This window comes from Equus przewalskii, chromosome 18, assembly GCF_037783145.1.
Source record: "Equus przewalskii isolate Varuska chromosome 18, EquPr2, whole genome shotgun sequence".
Taxonomy (NCBI): domain Eukaryota; kingdom Metazoa; phylum Chordata; class Mammalia; order Perissodactyla; family Equidae; genus Equus; species Equus przewalskii.
Genome location: NC_091848.1, coordinates 36,546,448 through 36,567,203, shown reverse-complemented (window position 1 = coordinate 36,567,203; position 20,756 = coordinate 36,546,448). Strand labels below are relative to the sequence as shown.

The window sequence follows — 20,756 nt, the reverse complement described above, 5'->3', positions numbered from 1 at the left end:
TCCGGTCCCAGCCTCTCCTCTATAAAATGGAGATAATAAGAGTACCAACTGAACAGAGCTGTCAAGAGGATTAAACAAAACCACACTCCCATCTCGGTACTTGAACGTAGTCAAGAACCGACAATTACTGTCACCAATATGTCCCCAGAGTCGAAAAACTGTGACAAGCCTTGTAATTCAGAAGCACACAATCTTACTTTGGATTGCAGTGTTATGGGTGATGTTGCTCTTTTTTCTACTTATCTGCATTTCCTAAATTTTTAGATTGAATATATTTTCTTTTCATACAAAACTATTTTAAGAGGAAAAAAAAAAAACCCAGACCTATTTGTTTAGGTCTTTTCTGCATGACTCCGAGTAAAAACAAAATTTTTGAAAGCCGATTTCATTAGCCGCGATGGAGGTCAGCTCTCAGTGAAAATGTCAGGGCTTGGGCGGGACGGAAATGCACTAGAAGCAAAAGCAAGAAGCCTGGCGTCTGGCCAAGACTGCCATTCTCTTCACTTCTCCTGCTTGCTGGTCCAGTCCGCATCGAGTCACCACACAGTTGGTTTCAGCCTTCAAACTCCCAGTTCCCACACCTGCTCAGGAGGCGACCCTGCCTTTGTCGTCACTAAGAGAGACAGGTAACAGGACTTGTCTCCTCCTCTGTTCCCAGTGGTTCACAGGGCCTAGTTCCACTGCCCTAGGATGCCTCTTGTCATAAATAAACCGGCGTCCCCCTGGCCTCTCCTCTGATCTCAGTGTCTCAAAGGAAGAAGGGCTCCGCCCTCCCCAAGGAAATGCAGCCCCAAATCCCACCCTCTTTGGAGAATTTGCTCCGTCAGTCTCTCCTCTGGTTCCTTTCCATGTGCCTAAAAATATGCTCACGACCCACTTATAAAACCCCTTCTCTTGACCCAGCTACTCCACCAATCTCTCGTCACTCGTCTCTCTGTGTTTTAAGACTAGCAGACTTAACACCTCCATCTCCTCAGTTCCTTATAATGTGACCTCTCCACGTGATCCCACTCTCTCTCTCTCTCTCAGCAGAGGTTCTTGGTCCCCCTGTCTCCCTCCCTCACACACACACACACACACACACACACACACACACAGAGGTTCTCTGATCTGGCTGCACTTGATGGTCCTCTAGGGAGCTTTAAAAATACTGATGCCCAGGGGCCCGCCTGGTCGTGCAGCAGTTATGTTCGCGTGTTCCACTTTGGTGGCCCGGGGTTCACCAGTTTGGATCCCAGGCATGGATCTACGCACCACTTATCAAGCCATGCTGTGGCAAACGTCCCACATATAAAATAGAGGAAGATGAGCACAGATGTTAGCTCAGGGCCAATCTTCCTCAGCAAAAAGAGGAAGACTGGTGGCAGATGTTAGCTCAGGGCTGATCTTCCTTGAAAAGAAAAAAATACTGATGCCCAGAGGTTCATCCAGCTCCCATGCCCTGCCCCTCTGCTGCCTTCTGACTCCACCTCCTCTCCCAGCAGCTGAATGAGGTCAAAGGTAACACGCTCCCCTGTGGAGATTTATCCAGTTCATGCATCTACTTGGACGACTCACAAATCACATCCCTCACTTAGTCTCTCTCCTGAGCTTACTCCTAGGTCTGTACCAAAAGCCAAATGTGTCCACCATCACCTGGAACTGAACTCTTCTGAAATTCCCAAACCATCCTTCCCGCAAACCAACTGCTAGGCTGCCCCATTTCTGACAATGGGACCATCAAATGCCTCTTCTAGAAACCTTGGAATTATCCTTTTCATCTTACTTCCCTGGTCCCTCAACAGCGCCCGTCCAGTCCCAAAGTGTCAATTCTCTCTCAGAGTCCATTCCCACAAGCCGGGTTCAGCCAGAGCCTCCGGGCAATGCCACACAGTTTACCTGTCCCTTCCTAAACGCGCTCTGGGTGAGCAGGCAAAGCCGAGGCTTGTTCTCTCTTGGCCACCAACCTGCGTCTGCCACCAGGGGAGGGGTTCTGTGACCCACAGTTACTCCAGCGGTTCCTGGCAAGCCAGATCCATGGGTAGGTGACCATGCTCAGTGAAAAGCAGCCATCCACGGACTCTGGACGCAAATGTCAGGAGTAATGAGTGGCTGGGGGAGCCATGACAAGCCCAGAATCCCGGATTCCATCCAGGTCCAGGAGGCAAACCCTATTGTTTTGCAGGGACCGACCACTCCAACCAGGGCTGGGGCCAGAGACAACTTTCTCAGAGTGGAAACTCAGTGGAGGATTTGCCCAACTCTGCTCTGTCCTCAGAAAGCAGGAGACACCTGGAGCTGAGGGACAAGAGGGAGGGGCGCAGGGCCCGAGTCCCAGAATAACGAGAGCAGTGCACCTGGCACGTACTCAGCACCCAAGGAGGAAGGAGCGAGTGGAGACATCGATGAAATCGGGGCTGGGCACCAAAACCCTCCCGCACAATATCTATAAGTCTTCAATTACATCACTCACAATTCCACCAACTATTTGCTATGCTTTGGAATCTAACATCTTTTAAGTATATAAATATGGGAAACATTAAGGGGATATTTTAAGTGAAAACTCACTTAATCCAATCATCTGCCATGCACTGAGATCTGAGAAAACTAATGGGAGTTGCAGAAAGCATGGCAGCAGGGCCACGAGACCATCTGACCCCAGCTGCGGGAGGCAGGGGCCAGGGCAGTCAGTGGGATGGTCACTGGAGGAGCTGGGCAGCCAGGCCTGGAAGTTGTCGAGGGGATCCAGGACTCTGAAATGGCAGAGAGGGAGCAGTAGTCCATGAAAGGGTAAGCAGGACGGAGACGGAACACCAGGCGTTCCAACCTTTGAGAACATAAATACAAACTGCAGACAGACCTGCTGGCTTGCTCACCTCCAACCTCCAACCTCAGAGTGCGTGGGGCTGGAGGACAGAAACGAGGGCTAGGACGCAGAGGACATGGTTCCTCTGTTGGAGGACGTGAGCCTCCAGCCTGCGGGGCAATTTAGTTTCCAGGGTTGGAAGGAGTCAATGGCTGCAGGGTCTGACAAAGGAGGAAAGTCACTCAACGAACCAAGAACAGCCTTCCATCCCCCACACTGCACACCTCCAGTGTGTCCCTGGGTCCCCTTGAACAGCTGCCCCACCCCACCTGGACTTTCACCCAGGTGGTAAGGTGGCTCCATGGGGAAGACATCAGGAGCCAGGGAAAGCTTTTCTGGGCACCAGCTCAAAGTAAGCCACGCTTGGCAAACAAATGAGTGGGCATGGGAGAGTTCATGGCCCCCGTGGCCCCATACAAACGCAGCCTAGAGGGAGCACAGCCAGGAACCATGGAAGACAGCCTGGCAGGGGCTGCCACAGAACAAAAGCACCAGTGGGTTACTGGGCAGAAAGCCGCCTCAGAGGAAATACATAGCACCTGAAGTTTGGAAGGAACCCCAGAGCTTGTCTCGTCCAAGCTGCAAGCAGTGCACAGATCTTTTGTCCGGCACCCCCACCACGAGGGCAGAGGGCCCACACACACTCACCCGCGCATCTGGCAGCCTGCTCCACTGCTGAGCCGACTGCTAGCGCACTCCCTTGAACAGCCAGAGGCACCTACTCCCTCTTCTATAATGACATCGGAGGTGAGGCAACACGCTTCTCCCCCAGGGTCTCTCCTCCCGGTTAACCTCTAACCACCCCTCAGAGGAGGTAGATTCCACACTCGGAACCATCCACTCACCCCCGTCCGCTGTCTCGCTATCAACATCTGTCTGAAACAGCCCCCGGAGGCAGACGCAGTCCCTGGATGTGGTCTGACCACAGAGGAAAACAGGGCCGGGACTGTGGCCTGCAGGCCCTGGACGGTATGTCCTGTGTCTGGCAGCTGAATCTTCCAAAGGGCTCACATTAAGCCTGTGGGTCCCCAGCTCCGTTCATAGTGACTTGTTTACACACAGAGACCACGGCAGAGCATGACACGTGAGAGAAACAGGCTCAAGGACACCCCTGTTGGAGAGTGTAAGGGAGAGCCTGGAGCCCCGGTTCCTGGGAATCTGAGGAAAGCTGATGTCCCACTCAGCCGTCTTAGAAAGCAAGTGGATGCCTGCCTGAATGTGGGCTGGCTTGCCCACCTTGGCTTGCCTGTTCGGAGACAATGCTCACAACACTCTCCGGTAAACAGCGTTCAAACAGAGGGCGGCCTAGAGTCAAGACACCGTCCAGGGAGCAGTTTCAGTGAGGACAGAAACACTAGCTTTAAATGACTGGGTTTTCTGGTCTCGAGGTCAATCTGTCTAATTAAAATGAATGGTCACCCAAACGAAGGGTTCCCCAGCTAGATGTCAACACAGCCCATGGGCCCAGTTGTCACTGAAGAGTATGAGCCACATGCTCCCTCCCTGCTGAAAAGGGTCCACAGCACTGTCGCTGAGAGTCAAAGAGCAGAGGCAATGGTTCTGAGACGCCCTCTGAATTATGAAGGAGAAGGCAGATACCAGAGTTCCCACTTCACAGAGAGGAAGGCCAAGGGCAAAGAGAAGCACGCTCAATGGGCTAGGCTCCATCAGTGACCGACCTTGGGCCAGTACTCTAGTGGTCTCCCTAGAAAATCCGAGAGCTGCCAGAGCCATGTTGTAACTGTTTCTGATAAACAGGAAACCCTTAGTTCCAGCGAACAGCAGCATGGGCAGCTGTCCTCCCCCGGGACTGACTCAGTCCTGCCCTACCGTAGGCGAACTGGGTCACATGGGAGACTGTAATGGCTCTCAGACGAGGACTTTGCTCTTTTTGGAAGCACACCCCTCCCACTTCTCTTCCTTGCTCCCGTGTGACCACAAAGGACAGCAGGCACTCTCATGTCAAGGTTAAGAGCCCCAGCTTTGGAGCCAGGCAGGTGGGTTCAGGTCTGTCATTTCTAGCTGCATGACCTTCGAAAATTTACTCAATCTTTCTAGGCTTGTTTCCTGATCAAAAGGGGAAAGTAAAACCATCTTTCAAGGATTAAATAAAATAAGCTCTGTGAAGTGCTTGGCATGGAGCCTGGCTCTCACAAAGCATTCAGCCAATGGTAATCAGTAACATCATCAGCATCTGAGCCTCAGGGAAAACTCAGGGAGGCAAAGAGCCCAAGGTGACCCCTTGAAGGAGAACACTGTGATTCACCCACTGGGTCCAAGGGCCAGACATTCCACAGAGTTTGTGCACTCCGCTGGTCCCTGAGGTTGTTGTACAGGCATCTGTCTTCCAACCTAGATGATGCTCACCGGGACAAGAGCCGTACGTAGCTCATTCACCTATGCATCCCTCACAGCACCTAACAGGGCATCTTGCACACCGTAAGTACTCAATACATTTTCAAAAGTCGTAACAAAACACTCTGTACATTAATCTTTCAGGCAAGCACAGCGACAGAGGACAGGTTTGGGGAGGAAATGAGGAAGGAAAGAGGACCGACCTGAGCAGCCAGTGGGCAGACCCCACAACAGACCTGAGCTTGGGGCCTGACGAGTCTGAACTCCAACACACGTGGGGAAAAACAAGGTTAGATTCTGTGATTGGCTTCCCCACTCATGCTGGCTTTCAAGCCTATTTCTGTCGCTTTAGAACAACAAACATGTTCTCCTCAGGAGTTTGTTTTTCCTGCTTCCATCCATAGTTTGCAACAAAAACTCTTTTTTAAAAATCTTCTGTGGTTCAACGTAAGGGGGGCAGAAGTGTAGTGTTTCTTTCCTTGGGGAAAAGAAATCTCAGCCTGTGACTCAGGATTTACACCTTCACCTGGAGCCTGAGCCCAACAACGTGCGGTAGAGAACGTGTCTGATGAGGACTCTAAGGAGAGTCCAGTCTGAACTGAAGGAGAGACAACTGGAAAGTAGAAGCCTGAACCATATGAGTTTCTATTTTTGTAGCAGAAACTAACAATAGTCAAATATCAAATATCATTGACAGTCAAATATCAATAGTTTCATTTGGTTCCCTTGAATGTTTACAAACAGGTGGTTTCTTTACCTTGTGGTGGAACTTCAAGCTCAAATCAAATCCCTGAGGATAGGCACTTGTCCTCATCTTTAGTTTTCTCCACCATACCTATTGGGCACTCAGTGAGTACTTACTGAGTTGGAAAGTATCGCCAAGTAACAGGACCTCTGGTTCTACTTTAATGAGCGTGTGTGGAGCACGGTAGATGACGTGAAGGCAGCCCAGACTAACAGGAAGGTGGACAGGCCTGGAGCGAGGTGGGCCTGGAGCGAGGTGGACCTGGGGGTTTCTGAACTTCAGGAGCACAGAGAAATTTGTGAGAACGAAGCCCTGTTTGTTCACCAAACCTTTAAGGAGGACATGTTACGTGCCAGGCAGTGAGCTCAGAGCTGGGGAAATACAGTGGTGAGGAGACAGACACGGTCCGTGCCATCTCAAAGGGGAGGCGGATTCATCCAAGGTGTGGCCCAAATAAACCTAAAATGGTGACTGGAGGAGATATGACCCAGGCTGTGCTGCTCGGGGACTCGGACCTCATAGGAGGGTCAATCGGGGAAGGCTTCCCTGACACACAGACAAGTCAGCAGAGGCCCGAAGCGTAAGTAGGCAGAGATTAGACAGGAAAAACAAAGCAGATTTGGGGGAAGTAGGGAGGGATGAGGAGGTGGAGCACGGACAAGTGTCAGGGCAGTGAAACTACCCTGTCCTGTACAGCAATGGCGGACACACGTCATTATACATTTGTCCAAACCCTCAGAATGTACGACACCGAGAGGGAACTCAATGTAAACGAGGGACTTTGGGCGATGACGTGTCAACGCTGGTTCATCGATTGTAACCCATGTGGCAGTCTGGTGGGGGATGTTGATGGTGGGGCAGGCCACATGTGCGGGGCAGGGGGATATGGGAACTCTGTGCACTCTCTGCTTAATTTTGCTGTGAACCTAAAACTGCTCTTAAAAATACTGTCCATTATTTTAAAAAAAAGAAAAGAGAGAAAAGCAAGAATAAATGGGAGGAATATTCCAAGCAGAGGAAAACGGCATGTGCAAAGGGCCTCACATGAGTCAGAGTAACCGACTCAAGGTCGTTGTGGCCGGAAGGCAGGGGCGAGGGGTGAAGGCTGGGGACAGCAGTGGCCAGAAGAGCCCAAGAATAAATCCTTGTCACTTTTCCTCTTTGCCAAATGGACAATTTCAAGCAAAAAAAGAGCCCATAACGTGAAATGAAAAATTGACGTTCTCGCCAGGTATGAAAATATAGCCTTAGATATGGAAGAGGCCTGTTAACTTTCCCTGGGAGGATTCCTCCCTGTCATTGTCAGCCAAGGGAGCCAAGGTGTGCAGACACCTTCTACGAAGGTGACAGAGGTTACGCTGGGGGCAAAGAGATGCAGGCCCTCACTGCGCCCTGCTTAGAGTTCTGAGCTGTAGTTCAGTCAGTTCTCAGCCCTCTTGTCAGAGCAAGCAGCTGTCGGTAGGACAGAGAAGCCCACAGCACAGTTATTGGGCATCAGGCAGAACAAGGAAACGCCAGCCCAGGGACCCAAACAGTCAAGTGACTCAAAAGTGCACGTTAGGGCTGGCCCGGTGGCGCAGCAGTTAAGTGCGCACGTTCCGCTTCGGCGGCCTGGGGTTCGCTGGTTCGGATCCCGGGTGCGGACATGGCACCGCTTGGCAAGCCATGCTGTGGTAGGCGTCCCACATATAAAGTAGAGGAACATGGGCATGGATGATAGCTCAGGGCCAGTCTTCCTCAGCGAAAAGAGGAGGATTGGCAGCAGATGTTGGCTCTGGGCTAATCTTCCACACACACAAAAACAAGAGCAAAAGTGCACATTAAACCACAACCACTCACAGAACAGAAAGTCAAGGAGAGCCTTCACCACCTCTGACAAAAATGCCACCCAGGCCTGCGCGGAGGGAGGGCTGCCCACCTGCACGCACAGCCCCACAGCTTCTGAGGGCCACAGGGAAACTCGACATCCTCGTGGTGTTTTACAAAGACACTGAACCGGAGGAAGAGCAAGCAGGTTGGGGCTGGAACAAGCCCAGAAGCTGTGGAGTGCAGCAGAAGCAGTTTACACGTGCTGAGACAGATCACCTAGACAGCGACAAGACAGACCACGGAGGTGAGGCCCTCAAGGGACATGAAGGTGTCAGGAGTGGCTGCCTTCCTCGAGGAAAGAAAGGCAATTCCCCACATTTCTCAACTCATGCTTGGAAAGACGACACAAGGCTGAGGTCTAAAAGAAATCAGGCGACAAGTCAAAAGAAACCAAATCAACTCTGTGGGAGGCTGGGAGAGGGGAGGGCGCAAAGGGGAAACCTCTCAGAGCTGTGCCTCGCTCCGGGGCCTGGGGATGCTCCACCCTCTCCTGGGGTCTGCAGCAGCCCCTCCCTGGCCGAGGATCAAGCCTGAACAAGAGAGACAAAAAAGCAAAATCGAGGGCTCTGGGCACAGGGCTGTGACAAGTCCTTTGTGAAAGTAGCACTGAGCAGCACAGTTGGAGGGTACCCAGGGATCCCCCCTCCAATCCCCCTCCCTCAATTTTCCAGATGAGCATTCTGAGGCCCAGACAGGTCAGCCGGCCTCCCCAGAGCCAGTCAGTAGCAGAAGCAGCTGAGCTGGAGTCAGGACAACGCAACTCTAAATTGAGCCCCACCCCCTGGGCTCTGCACCACCCTGTCGCTACCTCCCAAAGCACCCAGGCTCTGGGTAACAGCCAGGGCGTGGGCTTTCGAATCAACCAGATCTGGTTCAAAGCCTGGCTCCACCCCTTACTAATAGTGAGTGTAACGAATCCCTGTGTGACTCAGTTTCCTCATCTGTCAACTGGGGACAACCACCACCGATACCCTGAAGGACTGTCGTGAGGATGGGCGATAACCCACACGAAACATTGGAGCACACAGGACGGTCGAGCAAGGGCAGCAATTACTTTGTTTTCAGAGGTCCAGAGAATTTACCTTCCTGCAGAAAGTCTTGCTGAAGTGACGCTGTCCCTCCAGCCCCTGTAGGGCTGCGGTCTCCATTTTAGATTAGGATGTTCACACCAGCAAAGGAATCAAGGACCCAAGGCATGCCAAGGCTGTGCACTTAGCATGTAAACTTACTTTGTTTGCTTTGAGACTTATTCATCCACCTGTTTCTGAGGACATCCAATGCTAAAAATGTAACACACGATGCAAAATTAGAGAATCTATATTAAAACAGAAAGTCTGTCTGAAGAATATGGCGGAGAGATGCTAGGGAGCTGGAAGCTGAGGCCAAAAGGGGAATGCACTGGGATGCACAGACCTTATTTTCTCTCTGGCCAGAGACGGCAGCCCATTGAACCCTGGGTGGCCAGGATGTACCCAATCAAGCTCTAATTTGCAGGTAACTTCTTTAACCAGAGAGCCACGAAGAACAGCTAAGTGGAGACTGGGACTGTGGGACAGAGCTCCGGGGCCTTCCTCCCCTCCGTGTCCTCAGGCAGAGGGCACTCCCTCTTTGGGGAGAACAGGAAACAGCCACGGTTCCAGTCTGAACCACTCGTCACACTTCCACCTTTACAATTTCAGAATAAACTTAGAGCCAACTTCTAGAAAGTTCTGGGAGAGCAATACAAAGTAACAGAGAAACTATTATTCTGACCAAGAAAAAGTATAAAGAGGTTAAAGAATAGGTTTCTAAGTAAAGATAAGAAATTCAGGGCGGTGGCATTCCCCTCACTCCAACCCAGACGAGTGCAGCACAGTGGAAAACACGCCCGCGTTGATGGCAGAGGCATCCTTAGCTGTGGACGCTGTTAGATGGCCTCTCACAGCAGTGAGACGTGCTAGGGGGAGAGGCAGCAACTCAAAAGGTCCACTCATAGAGGCAGGGTCCTTATCCTAAATAGAACCCTAAACAGAAACAGACAGTTTCCTTCTTTTTGCAAAGAACAGCTTTCCAAGAAATACAAAGTGGGCCACAGAGGTGGGACTTAAGGACAGTCATGTGAAGATGCCAAGTGTCTCAGTCCCACAAGTTGATAAGTAACAGTCCATCCCAGAGAAACCAGGGTGAGAATGAATCCAGAACAAAGAGCCCCTGTGGGCTGGGAGATGGGCCTGTTATCAGCTCCATCCCCAAGGGCTCGGGGTCAGAGGAAGGCCAGCTTGCACTGCTCCAGGGGATGGCCCCCCCCAGACCCTTCTCCCTCTGCAGAGATTCCAGGCCTGCTGGCTCTGTCACATTCCGTTTGCAGGATTAAGTGGAAGGGCCTTTAATCTGAGCAAATCAAGAGGAGGCAGAAACTCAGCAAACACAGCAAGGAATGCTTAGGACTCTAAAAAAAACCTTGAAAAACCTAATTATTGAAACTAAAAATCTACTTATCATTGCGACTTTAAAAATCTAATTATCACTGAAATCTAATTATCATTACAAATCTATCATTGAATCAAATGATATCTGGGATTTGCTTCAAATAACGGAAGGTAAAATGGTTAGGAATACAAATGAAACAAGATTGACTCTGAGTTGGTAACAAGGATAGACATGGGGTTTAAATTCACTATTCTCTCTACTTTCGTATGTTTGAAATGTTCCATTATAAATAAAAAGTCATGCATATTCATTGTGGAAATTTAGGTTAAAAAAATTGGTCTGTGTATTTCCAATCACTTCCATATTCTTCTTTCGTTTGCAAAATAGTATCAGATGTCTATCTATACTGTCTTATCATTTGCTTTCCGTTCCTCTCTTAATTTGTCTTAAATATTATTCAAGCACTTAAATATTCTTTAAGGGTATGGTTGTTGCATAGCCTTTCATCAAAAGGTAGGCCATAATTTATTTCCAATATTTGGCCACTGTAAGTAAGGCTGGGGTGAACCAGGAAGGATGACATTTGTTATAAACAGGTGATTTCAAGAAAGAAAGAACTTGATGTGTACCCAAACTGACAGCACAAAGGAAAAGAAATGGTGAAGAGAGAAGCTGGTGGTTCATAGACTACATAATTCCATGCAATTATTAACTTCCCAGGTACTCCCTACGGCACAGCCACAGTGGGGAATAAGAAAAAATGTCAACAGACACAAAACTAAAAAACACGCTCATTAAGTGCTCTCAGCCAACAATAATTCACACACCAGGCTCAGGCAACGAGTTTAAGAAACCTGCCAGCATCTTCTCTGAAATGCTCGAGGCTTGAAATACTGAGTTTTCAAAGGGAAGATTCTCCTGGGTCTGGGCGTCAGAGGAAGGTTGTGCAGCTGCAACAGTGAATCGAACGGCTGCTCCAAGGCCACTGGGGCTCAGGCATTCAATCACATTGTTTCAATTATCTAATTAAACAGAATTAACAAAACTGGGCATTGCCTAGGCTTGTTACTGGGTTGTTTCCCCTCAGTGTTAAAGATAATTCCCCTCCTCTGCAAAACAATCCATGAAATTCTAGAGATGGGAAGATGAAAGGGAGCCTATGCGTTCCCTGCACTATTTGTCCCTGCCAAGAACTCGCTTTGGCAGAATGTCTGTGAAGACAACGCCGCATACAATGAATGTCTGAATGCCAGACCCAAATATAATTTCTCTTTCTGAAGCAACTCCATAAACTGTCTATTTCGTAACGCATCTGAAAGATTCAGAGTGGGACACATCCTAGCTGTGCTCCCTCCGGCTTTCTGGACTGCTACAAAGTATCAGTGGCCCCTGAATCACACCTTTTGGTTCTGCCAGCAGCTGGCAAGGGGCCACTCTGCAGCCATCCTGGATAGAGGGCACCTTCCTCTCCAGGGGTGGCCCCAAGGACGCAGCGAATGACCCGCAGAATCACAGTGGGACCAAGAAGAGGAGTGCAGGAGACCTGCTGCAGTCTTCTCCCCATTTTTCCCACCCCTTATCCTTCTCTGTCTACCATTTCGGTTTTTTTATTTCAGAAAGGACAACTGTGGCTCTCTTATCATCCTGTCAAGGATTGAGGGGAGGAAAAATGAGTCTGTGACACACTGAACACAGGCTCTCTGAGGTCAGAAACTATGTAAGGGGGACAATTAAGTGCTTATCACTTAGTAAATGAACAGCAACTGTGGACACGCAGCCGTCCAACTGGTTCTAACCTCCGTCCCCAGCCCACCCCCACAGGAGAGTCCCAACACCACCCTATTGCTGAGCCTGCAGACATTTTCAAGAAAGCATTACCAATTATACATGATCTAGGATGACCACTATGGAAAAATTTTAAAATTATGTGTTAGGATAGCAAATTCAAGAGTGATTTTTATTTTTATCTTTTGTTGTTGTTATTGGGTTGTTTTGACAGTAGAAAATTATTTTAAGAATAAGTTATTACCAACATTCCACTTATATATGTTGCCAAGATTAGAACCTTGCAAAGCATGAGTTCATTTCTGACCTAAGTCTATGTCCTCCCTCTGGATTCATATATTACAGAAAAGCTGAAGAAAAACAAACAAATAAAAATGCAACCAGAGATGACGTGCAATTCTCTGTTTCAGCTGGTTTCCACACCAGAGCAATCTTTAAGGTTTACCAAAACCGGGCCAGAAAGCTCTACAAGTTTCTACGCATGTGGCTTGACCTTTACTTTCTTCCCCTGAAAAGAAGTGAAAGAGCCAGATGTATAAACACAGAACAGCTGTCTTCTGGCGAAGACGGTATCCCATTGCACACAGCCACACCCTGACACAGAGAGACACACCAGCCGAGATCCGTCCCCGAGCTCCAGCTGATCTGACGGCTGTAGACTCCCCAAGGGGCCGCTGAGCTCACCCTCTGATGTAAGAGTAGACAGGAGCCACATGCTGGGGTGGCTCGAAATCTGCCATCTGCAGGCAGTGCCAACGCCCAAACTGATGCTCTCTTCCCTGACCTCCCAAGCAGGGACAGGACCAGGAAGGAAAGTTACCTTGCAGACAGCCGCCTGGAGTACCGCGTCAAAGCCACCCTCAGGGGCATCACGGTTCCGGGACACCCTCTGTTTCCGAACTTCCTCGTTGAAGCTGTCGACTCTGTCTGTGAGAGGCAGTAGATGGCGGAACCCAAAGGAGGGGACGCAGTTTGGGAATAACTTGTAACTAGAGAGAAAGAAGAGAAGAGTCACTCTTCCATCACTCTCTCTAAATCTTAAACAATCAAGTACTCTGTGCACCAATGAATATTTACCCAGCACCTACTGTGAGCTCATGGGACAGGCGCAGTGGGGAGATCAAAGAGAAAGAACACAGTCCCTACTCTCCAAACATCAAGCCCTCAGCTGCAGACAAGACAGCCTATACCAGGTTGTAAGTGAATGGAACGGACAAATGGTTGGAAGGAAGTAGCGACGATGCTGAGCTACCACAGTCAGAGGAAGATGTCACGGGGGAGCCCTGACTCGGGCCTTGAAAGATGCAAGGCACCAGTGATATGGGCAAGGTGGCCCACGCAGCGCGGCGAGCAAGACCCTTTTGGGCTGAGGAAAGTGGGCAGTGTCAAGCGGGGGAATGTGAGCAGAGTTACTCCAGGAAACCAGCTTCTCACATCAACTCTGCTGCTGCCACGTGACAAAGGATCATATAACCCCTTCATGTCAGCCCCCTCAGAGACCACCAGGATGTGTTGGCACACGAGCAAAGGCTAAATGGAACAGGGATGAAAACGTTCTTTCTGCTTCTTCATTCATTTATAAATACTGCAATGATACACCATCAGCTATCCTAGATGCAACAGAACTCATTTAGAAACCAGCCATCTTCAAATGGAAAATTAAATCTGGAAATTTGGAAAGAGAGAAGGACTGCAACTCAATAGCAGGTTAATGCCAGGCCTCTCTCCTGAAATAGAGGGCAATCTCATCTTCAGTCCGCAGCAGAGATCCTGAGTGGTCCATTCCTCGAGGAATTAGATCTGTTACAGTTCTAGGAGTTTCACCTTGATGTATAGCTAATAAAATAGGAAGAGAGGCCTCACATTGTTTCACAAATGGGTTCATTAGGTAAAAGCAGAAAGGGAAAAGCATCCTCACCAGAGAGAAGAGTACATGCAAAAGCCCTGTGGCCAGAGGGAGCACGGAGAGCCCAAGGAAGAGGAAGGCCAGCGAGGCTGCAGTGCAGGGAGTAAGGGCGAGGACGGGCTAGGAGGAGGCTGGGAAAGCAGGCTGGACCAGACTGTGAGGTCTGTGGTCATGTTAAGGAAGCCTCTCTTTCAGAACAAACGATGAAAAGTGAATACTAACAGAAAGGCCTGGGTGGGGGGAGGCTTTATAATCCACTTCAAGCCACGTGCATGGGAAGGGAAACAGGCTTAGTAACTGCTAGGAGGATCTTGCCTAATTGCTGCCAAGAAGTGCCCTCCAGGGCAGGTCTGCACAGGCTCCCCTCCTCTGCACTAGAGGCAATCTCTGGCTTTCCAAGAGGCCATTCTACTCTCCTTCGGGGACACAGTGCCTGCTCCATCCACCAGTCACTCGCAACAAGCCGGCTCTGGACAGAGTCAACCCCACTGCCTGCCATCACGGCCACGGCTCTCTGGGGACAGTGGGCAGCACCTAGAGGGCTTCTCCACTTGCCTTTCCTTTCTTTTGCTCCCTCCTCCTTCCTCTAAAACTTTTCCCCACCCCTTGTGCTCAGACAGGTCAGACTCTTCCACAACCCTCGGGCCACCCCAACTTTTCATTTGCGTCTCATTGTGCCATAGAGTGAAGGGTCACGGAAATTGCATTCCCAGCTGGAAGAAGGAACTGAGCTGAGGTCCCATCTGTAGTTGTCTGACAAATGAACAGACCCAGGAGGAAGTGAGTGTTCACAAACTCTCACTTCCTTCTCTCTCTTCCTCCAAGCAGCTATGCCCTTCTGTGTGCCATTCGGCTCCATGATTTAGGACTTCAGGTGTGTGTTTATCGTCACGGTTGATCAGGTTGGTTGAGGAAAGGGAGGAGAAGAACAGAATAGTATTTGTTGTTCAAGGAGAAAACCAGAAAAGCTATGAAAAGCTCAACTACATTAGCTTGGCGTTTTTTTTAACCTCTTCCCTTTCGTTCCTGCCAACAGCAATAAGTAGATACATTCTTACTGTGGAGAATTATTACTAAGTAATCAGGAACCAGAAAATGTGTTTGCTAGAGGGAAGCCTTCATTGCAGAGAATTTACTATAACCAAATCAGTCATCTCTTAGCGAGAGGAGAACAGCTTTGTCACACAGACCCTGTTGAAAATCTCCATAGTCGCTGGAATATGATGTCACCTGTGACTAGTTATTTAATTTAACCCCTGGAGGAGCTGTCTGAGTGACCTGAAGGTCTGAGTGTTTGGGGGTCTCATGCCGGTAAACCCTCTCACCCCCACCCTGAGTCTATGCCACAGGGTGCCAGTTTAGGGCCATGCACAGGGAGTTACGAAATTAAGGACTATGAACAGGAAGATAAATAAAATATAAATGCTAGCTTAAAGAGCCTGGGGGAGCACGTGCGTATAAAAAGTCAATTCAATTTGAAGACACTAGATCTAGGCAAATCCAGAAAACAATCTGATACTTCAGGACAATATTGTGGATCATTGAGCTGACGTGGAAAGAGCTCCCATCTTACTCTAAACATAGAACTGCTGGATAAAATGTAATCAAAAAAATTTTAATATGTAGCCAAGACTGGAAGCTTAGCAGGGAATCCAAGGTGCCAGAAATGAAGAAGAAACCAGTCAACAAATGAGTGGACCTCAGGGACCAGGTGGGAAGTGATCAGCTCATGCCAAACAGCTGCCCCCGCACCCCATGTGTCAGGACCTGGCAGGATTGTAACAGGGTCGGATGGTGAGCCTCAGGCCTGTGCATGGCCAAGCCCTGGAACAGGGCTTTCTGCGTAAAGCTGAGTGCTACAAAGAGCTGGCCTGTCACTAAAATCAAAACCAGAAAAATTCCAGCCACTGGCCTGGGAGAGAAGCAAGGAAGATCCACTCTGGGCCAAGGGCAAGATGAATCACCCATAAAAAGTGTAACTCCAGACCTGATCAAGTGAGAATTCACTACTTCTATGGTGAAGGGACCCCCCAGCTGAGAAATGAACAGGAAAACTAGCCCCAGTGGAACCTGGAGGATCCTGGCAGCAGCAAGCATGGACCGCCCTTCAGAGATGTCACAGCACACGGAGGGCCTATGCTTCTCTGATGGAAAGCAAACTCGGATGAAGAGAAGCTAAGAAAAAACTTATAGACCCATGAGAAACAAACTCCCATGAAAGATCTGCAGCTCAAGAAACAGAGATAATGGAATGATTTGAAGTACTTTAAAACAAGGATATTTAAAAGATTCAAAGAGAAGAAGGAATAGATACCAAAGACCAGAACAGAATATTATTGGGAGAAGAAAAGTCAGAAAGCTCGGAAAAAATAGTACAAAAAAACAGAAGTCCGAAAAGAACCAAATAAAAAATATAGTCACTGAAATTCACAAGTGAAACTTCAAAGTATGAATTAAACAACTGAAGAACAAAATGGTAAATTGGAAGAAATTTCTTATTAAGCGGCTAAGGGAAAGAAAGAAAGAAAGAGGTAGAAATTATGGGAGGAAAATTAAGACACATGAAGTTTAGAATGAAGAGCTCCAACACACACCCAGTAGCGTTAGGAAGAAAATGGAGAGAGTAGAAGGGAGGACGCAAAGATGTCTGAGAGTAACATCTGAGAATCTTCAAAAATAAAGCTGTCTTCTCAGGTTAAAGAAGCAAACCAAGTTCTGAGCAATGTAAATAAGAGAAAATGCAACCTGGACACACTGAAGTACAAACCATGATAGAACATGAAAAGCATAGGAAAGTGTTAAAAGCCACCAGGGAGAAGAAAAACATTAGATGAACAGCAGACTTCTCATCAGCCACAAGACAATGAAATCAAACCCTCAAGGTGGTGAAGGAGTACAGCGACCTCTTGGAATAAATACACACAAGGTAAGGAAAATATAAGGACAAAATGCGTCATCTCACTTGCAAAGATTTTTACAAATGTATTTCCATTTTTGCGCGAGGTGAAAACAGTTAAGGTCTATTAACACTTTCAAGTATACAAGTAAGAAGTTCAAGCATAGTATTGTTAACTATCGTCACCCTGCTGTACACTAGCTCCCCAGAACGTACTCATGTGTAACTGGAAGTTTGTGCCTTTGACCAACATCCCATCTCCCCCACCCACCTTCCAACCCCTGGCAATCACCACTCTACTCTCAGTTCCTATGAGTTCGGTTTTTTTAGATTTCACATATAAATGACACATGACTTGTATTTCAACAACAGCCCATACCTCCAACAAAAGAAAAAGTATTCAGAACCAGAAATAGCATGCTAGATTAATCCTTCAAATCCGGCATCAGTGAGTATCCTGTGACTCTTCTCAGTGACACTGTTCCTAGTACTCAGAACAGCAATTAAACAGTTCCTTAATTTGATGATTAAATCACTCTGTCTTTTTTCTTCTTTTGGCAGCCCTGGTACTAATTACTTCAGTTCTGGCATTTCTGGGGCCTTCTAAGATAGGAAAGGGTAAGTCTAGGATTTTGATCCTTTGGCAGAAACATCTGGAGCAGAAGGAAGAGGAAGAAACCTCAGGAAAGCCCCATGGAAATCTAGCTCTCTGTTCTCTGAGATGTCCTGCCAGGTGGTGCAGTCACTCCTCCTGACTCCTCCCGCTCCCCAGAGCTTCCTGGGGGCTGCAGCTGCTCCCACCACCACAGGGGAGACAAACCTAAATGAAAGCGCCCCTGGAGCTGCAGAAGAACCCTGTGATTGTCCTCCCCACGTCAGCTAAGGGAAAGGAATAGACAAGGATCACAGACAATGTCTACTGAGCTGGGCATGGAAGGCAAACCAGTGAAGCTGGCCAGTTGTGAGAGAAGAGGGAGTGGTAGGGACTATGGCAGGCAAGCAACATGGGGTACAAGCTCAGCTTTACCAGATCTCCCAACTTTTCGAGAAAACCTAGAAATCCTGGTTATTCCTAGTTAAATAGAAGTATTTTTTAAATGTTGGCAACTAATTCATAGTACCATTTAAACTCAGAAAGATGGGGCCGGCCTGGTGGCATACTGGTTAAATTCGCATGCTCTGCTTCAGCGGTCCAGGGTTCACAGGTTCGGATCCCAGGCATGGACCTACACACTGCTCATCAAGCCATGCTGGGGCAGCATCCCACATACAAAATAGAGGAGGATTGGCACAAGATGTTAGCTCAGCGACAATCCACCTCAAGCAAAAAGAGGAAGATTGGCCACAGATGTTAGCTCAGGGCCAATCTTCCTCACCAAAAAAAAAAGAAAAAACCTCAGAAAGGTAAACAAAGCAAAGGTACAGGCTGAATCAGGCACAGGAACAGCCAGATTACACCCCTAGCTTGTGCTGTTCTCCCTCAAGAGCAATAGCGAATTTTCGACGACATCAAGGACACCACACACACTCCACTGCCTGGACATGGCAAGATAAATCTCAGCCTGCTCACTGAGCCATACAGTGACCCCCAGATGGTTGCCAGCTGAGAGAACAGAGACTTTCATAACCTGATGTTTCCTTCAAAACTCCCATTCTTCACTGGATCTCCTGTCTTACAAGGAGCTTTCAGTGAGCCTTGTGCTCACTGTCAAGACTTTTGCTATCTGCAACTGATTCTGCCTTCTCGGGCCTGGAGTGTGTGACAACCCTGAATATTCAAATGCGAGTGCCCAGAGCCAGCTTTTCATCCTCTGCCAGCTTTCCAATCTAGTCTCCCAATCAGTGGATGGTCCAGGGGAAAATGAAAGTGGAGACACACCCTGTCTGTCTGGAGACAGGGCCAAAGCAGAGGGCAGAGGTGAAAAGATAAGGACAGAACCACTATTCTAGATGAATTGAAAAAAATTTGGGTTAAGATGCTGTTGCTCCTGGTAAGTAGCAGAACTCCAAAGATAGGATATTTGGCACTGAGACTCAGCTGAAAAAGGCCTTGGAGACAGCATCAAAATAACAATAATGCCAGCGGCCACCTGTGGCCAGGAGAAAGCAAAACCCAGCAAATCATGACACCTAGTGCCTCTTCCTGGTTTAGGAACTCAGAATCCCATTTGTATTTAAACTTTTTCTTGGGCCAGCCCCGTGGCCAAGCAGTTAAGTTAGCGCACTCCGCATCAACGGCCCAGGGTTTCGCTGGTTCGGATCCTGGGTGCGGACATGGCACCGCTCGTCAGGCCACACTGAGGCAGTGTCCCACATGCCACAACTAAAAAGACCCACAACTGAAAAATATACAACTATGGGGCCAGCCCGTGGCCGAGTTGCTAAGTTCGCGTGCTCCGCTGCAGTCAGCCCAGTGTTTCGTCAGTTCGAATCCCAGGCGTGGACATGGCACTGCTCATCAAGCCGTGCTGAGGTGGCGTCCCACATGCCACAGCTAGAAGGACCCATAACTAATAATATACAACTATGTACCAGAGGGCTTTGGGGAGAAAAAGGAAAAAAATAAAATCTTAAAAAAATATATATACACAACTATGTACTGGGGGAATTGGGGGAGAAAATGTAGAAAACAAAAAAAAAAGATTGGTAACAGTTGTTAGCTTAGGTGCCTATCTTTAAAAAAAGAAAATAAAACACTTTTTCTTATCTTATTGTTTTTTCCACCATTGTGTTGCTTCCCAACCCCTGGGGAAGATCTAAGTTAGTTTCCAGAAAAATGTACAGAAAGATCAGGAAAAGTTCAGAAGAACATACACCACCAGCATAAATACCACCTCACCCCAACCACCCAGCCCAACCCAGAGCTGGGGGCTGTTGAGGCCATTGAGCTGTTGAGCGGATGAGCTGAGGAGTCAGACAGGTTCAGAGGCTTAAGAACAGCCCCCCATGGGGCTGGCCCTGTGGCACAGCGGTTAAGTGCGCACGTTCCTCTTTGGCGGGCCGGGGTTCGCTGGTTCGGATCCCGGGTGTGGACATGGCACCGCTTGGCAAAAAGCCATGCTGTGGTAGGCGTCCCACATATAAAGTGGAGAAAGATGGGCATGGATGTTAGCTCAGGGCCAGGCTTCCTCAGCAAAAAGAGGAGGATTGGCAGCAGTTAGCTCAGCGCTAATCTTCCTCAAAAAAAAAAAAAAAAGAACAGTCCCCTTCCCCTCAGGGGCAGCCAAGGAGACCAAGAATCTACAATGACATCACAAGATGGACAGAGCCTGCGCGCCTGAGGCACCACTTGCAGGACAGCTGCTAGAGAAAGCGGCTCAACCCTCAACAGATTTTGTGCAGGCAAGGAAAAAACTTTCGCTGTGTTGAGCCATGAAGACCTGGGGATTGCTGTTACTACAGCAGAGCCTAGCATTACCCTGAGGCAAGCGCCTAGCTGTGGAATGAGTATTATTACTCAGACTCAGGTAAGGTATCTGTGTTGAAGTGTGACTTGGATGGGGAAAAATAAGCATTATATTAATGGAAATGCAGACTCTGGAAGTAGTTTGCCTGGATTCATATCCCAAGGCCACCCCTTACTATCCATATAATCTTGGAGAAGTCATTTATACCCTCTTAGCCTCAGTTTCCTTATCTTTAAAATATGGCTCACATCTACCTTAGAGACCTCAAGAGATTACTATGAGATTTAAATGAGACAATCCAAGTAAAGTATTTAGTACGGTATCTGACACTTAGTAAGAACTTAGGTGTTAGCTGTTCTTATCTAGTGACTATTCTGGGGCCTTACATCCTGAAGCCTAGCTAAAAGTTCAATGTGGAGATGAGGCAAGAAAAAGTTGGAAGTTACCACTCGTTGCGGTCACACTGCATAATCTTGACATTTAAAGAAATACTTGAAAGAAACAAGCCAACCTTGTAGAGGTTGTGTTAGGGGAGTTGG

At 48.4% G+C, this 20,756-nt stretch overlaps 1 protein-coding gene across 1 annotated transcript in view; it reads right to left on the bottom strand.

Moving 5' to 3' along the window:
• The window catches only part of ITGB5 (integrin subunit beta 5), a 109,184-nt gene that overhangs the window by 58,483 nt on the left and 29,945 nt on the right, over positions 1-20,756 (bottom strand). Inside the window, exon 5 of the mRNA XM_070583712.1 lies at positions 12,829-12,997. Coding sequence (XP_070439813.1) covers positions 12,829-12,997 — 169 coding nt within the window. The remainder of the gene's footprint in view (positions 1-12,828; positions 12,998-20,756) is intronic.